General features: G+C 32.9%; 1 protein-coding gene across 1 annotated transcript; it reads right to left on the bottom strand.

The window, feature by feature from the left end:
• Positions 1-270: 270 nt before the first annotated feature.
• LOC133318350 (uncharacterized) lies at positions 271-6490 on the bottom strand. The gene is made up of 4 exons (XM_061520339.1): positions 6228-6490; positions 5107-5535; positions 4211-4460; positions 271-661 (listed from the first exon to the last, which is right to left on the bottom strand). Exons 1-3 carry the CDS (start codon positions 6354-6356, stop codon positions 4257-4259), a joined length of 762 nt encoding a protein of 253 aa, XP_061376323.1. The 5' UTR covers positions 6357-6490; the 3' UTR covers positions 271-661; positions 4211-4256.
• Positions 6491-8087: the final 1597 nt, after the last annotated feature.

Genomic DNA, 8087 nt, shown 5'->3' on the forward strand with positions numbered 1-8087 from the left:
CCGTGACAGATTAAATGATGCAAAGAAAGGTGATGTGCATTGCAATATAAAACTACTAATAATTGTAAGCATACTATGTAATTAGTAACAGTCTTTCTCAGCATTTAATTTATGGAATGCTGATTCATCTGTAATTTTTTTTTTTCTGTAGAACAAGCTATTATCAGAGTGTTCAACAAAAAAAAGTTTATATTAATTATCATTAGCCAATTTCTATTCTGAAAGAGAAACCAAATTAATGGTTAAAAGCATCAATGATCTATGCGCAGAATGATCTTACTAAGGGGAAGTTTAAACATGATTCCCTAAGTATTCACATAGGTCCAAAATTGTGTACATGCTCCAATGTGAACATGTCACATTGAAAAGAAAAAAATTACACTCGCCCTTTCTCCACAATGGGCTTGAGAAAAATGATAAAACACGAAAAAAAAATTTCTTGCACAAAAAGATGGGTCACCATTGAAATCTATTTCTCCATACAGTTGTCTAAATGCTTGTAATACCTAACCACCTATTCACCTGCCCTAAGACAACACCTTAGTAACCAAGCATAGCACTCCACAACTTTTCCCAACAAAGTTGAGTTTAGTTTTGATTCAAATCTCAATGGATTGCTTAATTCTTCACTCAGGTCTTCACTAGTAAAAACAAAAGTCCCCTGTATCAAAGGAAATATAAGTTAATGATTGATTCATCAAATAACAACATTCTAAAATAGAAAATTGTTGAATAAGAATAAGCAACTGAAGTCAGATTGTACATGATATCTACGAGCACACCTATCTTACGTTGAAGGACTAATGCAAGATAACTTGATCATTATGTATTACCTACCAGAACTATCTTTATTCTTTTATTTTTGAATAAATACCCTTTTTGGTCCTCAGCAAATTTTACGATGCCCGCTTTAGTCCGTAGCAAATAAAAAGGCTCATCGTGGTCCCTAAGAAATTCAAAATGGACCCATTTTAGTCCTTTTAGGGACTAATATGGGTCTTTTTTGAATTTGTGAGGGATTACAATTTTAACTAAATGGGTTCATTTTGAATTTCTTAGGGACCACAATGAGCCTTTTTATTTGCTAGGGACTAAAACGGGCATCGTGAAATTTGCTGAGGACCAAAAAGGGTATTTACTCTTTATTTTTTAAGTAAAATTTACTAAACAATCTAATAACAATAGCATGCTGTGGAAAATCGATTCTACTCATGAAAGATGATACCACCTATGTTGAAAGGTTAAAGATCATAAATAAAGCATATCAAAGTATCAAACAAATGCAGGCTGCAATCAGAATGGGGAAAAACAGAACACAGCAATAAATAAATTAAAAACACTAAAATCTAACACAAAGCCATTCTTTTAGCTATACCACGGATGATCAATGGCTTGATAAAAGCTAAGGCTAGCTTAAATTTGAAGAAGTTCGATAATACCAAGATTGATTATCATACAGGGTTTGATTATATAATTGAGGAGAGCTTGAATACAAAGAGTTCAAGATCAATGGGCTTGGCTCAAGTTTGATTAATTAATATTAATATTTTTCATATTTCATAAAAAGGTAAACCCCAAAATTCCTTTGAACATTAATTTGGTCCTTGAAATATTAGCAACATCAAATTGATCCTCAGATGATAAATTTAGGTCATTGCATGACATGTCCTAGTAAACAGTAACTTTTAGAGTATTTAGATGTCAAAAAAGTATCAGTCGAGGACTAAAGTGGGTATAACAATTTTCACAACATAATTTAGTATTTCAAAATGAGGTGGGATATACTTACAGGCTTTTTGACCCTTATTAAATAATTAATAACCATTTTACCCCTTATCCAAAACTATTCACCAACCTGCCTCTCTTTAATCGATTAACTTCAATATTTAATTGATTAAACGGTCAAAACACGCAAAAAAGGTTGACCTGTGATTTAATCGATTAAATCTCCTTCTTAATCGATTAAATCACGCCATAAAGAATTTGAAAATCAGATTGAAACAAAGTTTGTAGGTAAAGTTGGTTCGGGAAGTTATGAATCAGATGTTGGAGGCATGGAAGCAGATTCCTGATGTTTCAGATGAATTCTCTCCACCTTGATATAGAATAGGTGGTTGAAAGAAAATTCAAATACCCAACTGATTCTGGACCTCAAGGATGGTGGTGGCTAGGGGTGAAACTGGGTCGGGCTGGCCTACAGGGGCCTACGGCTCGGCCTACGTTAGGCCAGACCTAACCTAGTATATTTCGTAAAATAGGCCGAGTTTGGACCTTGAAAAAGCTTGTTTTTAATAAAAAGGTCGTAGGCTCACTTTCACAAGGCCTGGCCTATAAGCCTACAGGCCGGCCTATATTGTACTATTTACTTTAAATAAAATAAAATATAATAAGTATGCCTTGAAGAAAAAAACAAAAGATATAAATTTAATCAATTGCAATCATTTATAACTTAATTATATTCGATTATATTTTAATAGAAATCTGATTTTATTTCTTATGTAGGAGGAACCAATATTTCAGTATGTTAGATTGTGTATATGAATATATTAAAAGATTTTCGGGAGAGGTTATACTTACTACAAGCATCATGATGTATTTGTTGGATTCATGTAGTTATTTTAATTTACACAGTATGGATTTGTTATTTGGATCTTATGAAATATATGTTATTTAATTTGAGCATTTTGCTTTTGAAAGTGACTTAAATGCAGATTGTATGAGTTTTGTTGTGATTCATGATTCTGTTTGGACTTTGAAATTATGATTTTTGGTTTAGTAACAAAATTTGAGTATTTTGTAAAGTTAATTCATGGTTATGCTTGGAAGTTAAAAATTAACAGGCTAACGAGCTAGGCCAGGCCATTTGTTTTTTATAAACGGGCCAAGCCAGGTTAACAGTTAGACTCATACTAGGTTTGGGCCAGGCCAAATTAAGAATTTTTGACGTAGGCTTGGGCTTTTCGGGGCAAAGCTTGGCCCAGCCCAGCCCACTTTCACCCCTAGTGGTGGCGGAGTCCCTGAGCCTTTGCGCTTCCTCTTCTATCAAGTGCACATTGGTTACACCCAAAACCCCTCCTCTTCCAAGCTGTGCTGGCAAGCTAAGGAACACTTCTCCACCATCGATCTCATAAAGACCCTTTGCGAGTACCGAGACAGGGTGGATCTTCCTTTGGTCCCTTAGAATGGTTCGTGCCAAGCTTGCCACGGAGTATCCTATCGCCCAAGAAGTGTACCCTTTCAAATTTATCACTTCATAAGCACTCTCTATAACCTCTTTGTGTATGTTCTCCAGCATTTCTTTCTCATACACAATTTGCTGTTTCTCCAGAAAACATCAGGAATCTACTTCCATGCCTCCAACATCTGATTCATAACTTCCCGAACCAATTTTACCTACAAACTTTGTTTTAATCTGATTTTCAGATTCTTTCTGGCGTGATTTAATCGATTAAGAGGGGGATTTAATCGATTAAATCACGGGTCAACTTTTTTTGCGTGTTTTGACTGTTTAATCGATTAAATATTGAAGTTAATCGATTAAAGAGGGACAGGTTGGTGAATAGTTTTGGATAAGGGGAAAAATTGTTATTAATTATTTAATAAGGGGCAAAAGGGTCAAAAAACCTACACTTACAACCTAAAAGTTTTACAACCTCTTACCACCAAATCTTAACTATTGATTTCCATCAATTTAACGGTTATAATTTTTGGATCACACTTATTAATTAATTATTAATTCCCAATAAATTATAACCGTTAGATTGGCGGAAATCGACGGCTAAGATTTGGTGGTAAGAGGCTGTAAGACTTTTAGGTTGTAAGTATATGCTCCCTCTTTCAAAATTATAAAAACGAAAAAAGGTTAAATCACTCCGTAGGTCTCTGTAGTTTCACTAAATTTTTATATAGGTCCCTACTCCCTATAATTTAAAAGTTTGTCATTGTGACCATATACATCCAAAAAATTTCAATTAAGTCCCTGCCTACTATCACCGTTAAGTTTTGCTAAACTATAAACATATTTGAAACTCAAAAACACTATAGGGACCTATTTGACAAACACCACAACTAAATAAGTCCCTATAGTTTATCTAAATTTTTAAATAGGTCTTTATAGTTTAGCAAAGGCTAATGGCTGTTGGTAAGAATCAGCAATCTCACATGCATTATGATTAGGATATAAGTTGTAGAGTGATTTAGTAGTGCTTACTATAGAAATTGACTTTGCAGGCTGGCATCATAGCTCAGTGGGTTGACTAACTATCATCTATAGAATCTGACACCTTCAATGGCTTAGGTCTTCTATACCACAATATTGCAAACCATAGAGTCCTCAACAGAACCCCATTTGTAAAGTGAGGAATTATTATACGTCCCCAATAAGGGTAATATGGACCCGGCAATTTGATCAATGTGAAGAAAATTGCAAGGGCAATTAAATGCCATGGAACTTCTGCATCCTGAAAACAAGACCAAGCATAAGATACAGTAAAGGGGAAAAGCAAACAAGACATATGCTATGGTACAGTAAAGGGGATAAGGCCAGGGGGAGCATCAGATTGAGTTTCTCTTATCTTTTCCAAAATTATAACCAATAAAAATGATCTCAAAATATATAGCAACACCAGCATAAGTCCCTAATAGACCTGCCCCTGTAAAATGAGGCAAGCATGTAGTTGTCAAAATATATCATCAAATTCAACCTGAACTCTTAATGCAAGCCAGAATCCCAGATGCCTAAATTCGAATTTGGAAATACAGGATATGGGCACAAAAAGATCAATGGAAGTCATCAATCATCATGTTGTTAATCATCATCAAATATCTGCAATGTAAATTCATCAAGTGGAATGGCTAATGAGGTCAACTACTTCAAAAGAAACATGCTCCACTGTTAGCAACTCAAGATATGGAGGCAATATGGCAGTTCAAATCTTTTACAAAATGAATAAAAAAATGAAAGAATCAACAGAGCTCAAGCATCACAACTGTTTCTTTCTGAATGTGGGAAACTATTTTATCGAAGAAACAACAGCTTAATGCTATATCCAACAATTCTCTCTGATATCCAGATTATAAATGATGCATAACCAATAATGATTTTACCTTTAAACGTGGAGATAACTCCAAGGCAGTCTCTTTAAGGATCCCAGCAACGGCAAATCCAAAGAGGACCGGAAGAGGAACAAGAACTAGCTTCTTCTCACGCGCACAGTAGGATAACTCACTGATGGAGGTAACTGCAAATACAGGTACATATAGGTATTTGACAACAGCCAAAATAAGATCAAGAGTAAGTTGAATGAAGTTGTCCAATGCTTGTTGCCACGGGAAATTCTTCACTGGCTGAGGAGAACTGTCCCAAAGCTTTCTTGCTTTGTCTATATATTTGTCAAGTTTAATTTTCCCATTATCATCTGATTGCTGTGCAGACATATTCATGGAACAGAAGATATTGGGCCTTGTCTTCTGAGATGCACAAAATGGTTTAACACTTAAATAGCAACAGTGTTTCTCAGCAAAACATGATGTACCCTGCCACATCAAAGAGAGGAGTTTTCAAACTGATGAAGCCAATCATCAGAACTAAATTGGTTGCTGTAATCTACACAGGAAAACCCTTTTTGAATGGGAATGTAAAAGTAGCCAACATTCAGATACTATGAAACAAATGATAACTGGCAATTTTCAGATTGAGTAATGCTATATACACAAACACATATTTCCTCAACCCCACCAACCAAAAACCACTTCCATGTCTGGTTTATATTATTCAGTAAAGAACCACTTCAACCCAAAACCTTAAGATATTGAGTGAGGACCTTTTTAATGGTTTATATTATTCTTTAACACACACCCTCACGTGAGAGCTTTTTGAATTTGAAATATGGATATTGCATAGGCCCAATTTTTTTTTTTTTGGAATTTTATCTCATGCTTATTTAATTCCACAAGTAGAGGCGCTGTCGAACTCGTGACCTTTTAGTCACTGAAACTCTGATTTCATATAAAGAATCACTACAAACCCAAAACCTTGAGTAATGCTGTATACACAAACACATATTTCCTCAACCCCACCAACCAAAAAAAGAAAACGAAAAAAATGCTTTTGGCTTTTAAATATCCTTAACTATCATTTTCGTTTCAGACTAATGGGAAAGAAAAGAAAACAAAAATAGTGCATACTATAAGAAACCAACAATACTGTCAAAGAAAAATTTGAATACCTTGAATCCGAGAAAGGGAGGTTGGATTGTGATGGAGTTGTTGTTGTTGTTGTTGTTGTTGAGGGTTAAAGGTGGGAAATGAGCGTAAGAAGTAGCAGAAACGAGGTAAGAGGGATAGGGAAGAGACATTTTTGTGAAGTTGAAAGATGAAAACTTGAAACCAAAATCAAATACCCTTTTGGACAAGGATTGCAAATTTGCAATTCAACAAGAAATAGGTTCCGCAGAGGTCGTACGGTGCCAACTATTCATATAGTATGACGAAGGTAACACAAGGGGAGTGAGGATATGGAGGTAAATGTAATCACGCTTGCGTTAGGTCTGTTACCGTAAAAAAGAAAAAACACACGTTTATATTAAAAAAAATAAAATTATGACTATGTTTGATTAGTGTTTTTAAAAATAATTTTTTAGTTTTCAGAAAAAAAAAAAAAAAAAAACTCGTTTGATAAGACTTGTTTTGTAAAAAAAATTTAAAAACTGTAACTATTTTTTTGTTTTTAGAATCAAATTTAGAGAACATATCTGAGTTGTTTTTGTTTTCTGTTTTGGTTTTTGACTTTCAAAACAAAAAAACTCAGAAAACAACTGTTTCCATAATTATTCTAAAAAACAGTTTTAAGGACAAAAAAATCAAAACACAATCAAACAGACTATATTTGCAATTTTTTTTTTTATAAATTATACTATATATTAGGAGTAGTACATTATAACATATAAATATTACTTCTAATATGAAGTGTAGTTTGTAAATATAATTCATTCCCACTTTTATATGAATTAAACATGTGTAAGTTCTACTTTAAATTTTAATTTTTAATTCAATTATATTTTACCATTTATGTAATTATTAAATTAAAGTTATGAGTAAACACTCTTTTTGGTCCCTGGCAATATCTACGAAATCTTTTTTAGTCCCTGACAATAAAAAAGAACCAAATTGGTCCCCAACAGTATGTAAAAAGGGCCACATTAGTGACAGAGGAGTTGACGTAAGGACTAATGTGCCCCTTTTTTCATAATTTTAGGGGCCAATTTGGTCCTTTTTTATTGCCAGGGACTAAAAAAGATTTCGTAGATATTGCCAGGGACCAAAAAGGATGTTTACTCTAAAGTTATTAAATATAAATAGATTAATAATTAGCACTTGATATAACGGGCATGTTTGGGCTGAATCTTATTAGTTTACCAAAAATAAAAAGAAGGGCATGTTTGAAATTTGTTTTAAAAGTAGGTTTTGATTATCATAACAAAAAAATAAAAAAAATTCGTTTGATAAGGTCTATTTTATAAAAATAATTTTAAAAATTATAATTATTTTTTGGTTTTTAGAATCAAATTCAAAAAATATATCTAACTTATTTTTATTTTGTGTTTTGATTTTTAACTTTCAAAATACAAAAAAAAATACAAAAAAAATTTGTTTCATTAACTATTTTACAAAATAGTTTTAAGAATAAAAAGAAAAAACACAATGACCCAAAATTCATTATTCTTACAATGACAATGACGTAAGTGAATTATGTGTCTAATAAATGTTTACTATCTTCAAATTTTTGAATTTTTTTCATAATATTAAAAGTTAATAAAATGGTTGATTACCTCACTTGGTCAGGATATCAGTGTATGAATTATGGGTAATAACGTCTCCTGTTATAGAAGTTATCTCGTAGATACATTTTATTTGTGGGGCTTGTGATTAAAAAAAAGAAGGAGAAAAACACATTTTTCAATATGCCAGCATAAGAAAAATAGTCTCTCTTGTGAAAAGAGAGACATATTACCCATAAATTATAATCATTGTAAAGAAGAAAAATGAAATATTCCCATTACATCACTAATTTTTACCTTGTTTTTTTT

Source organism: Gastrolobium bilobum, unplaced genomic scaffold (genome assembly GCF_033153095.1).
Source record: "Gastrolobium bilobum isolate Gb01-03AN ecotype WA unplaced genomic scaffold, APGP_CSIRO_Gbil_v1 utg3828, whole genome shotgun sequence".
NCBI classification, from domain to species: domain Eukaryota; kingdom Viridiplantae; phylum Streptophyta; class Magnoliopsida; order Fabales; family Fabaceae; genus Gastrolobium; species Gastrolobium bilobum.

Excerpts from the sequence above, each read along its gene's own strand:
- LOC133318350 (XM_061520339.1), bottom strand. The coding sequence starts at position 6,356 with ATGTCTCTTCCCTATCCCTCTTACCTCGTTTCTGCTACTTCTTACGCT. Across the intron at positions 5,536-6,227 it reads CTCCCTTTCTCGGATTCAAG|GGTACATCATGTTTTGCTGA; the intron begins GTATTCAAATTT and ends TTGATGTGGCAG. Across the intron at positions 4,461-5,106 it reads AGTTATCTCCACGTTTAAAG|GATGCAGAAGTTCCATGGCA; the intron begins GTAAAATCATTA and ends TCTTGTTTTCAG.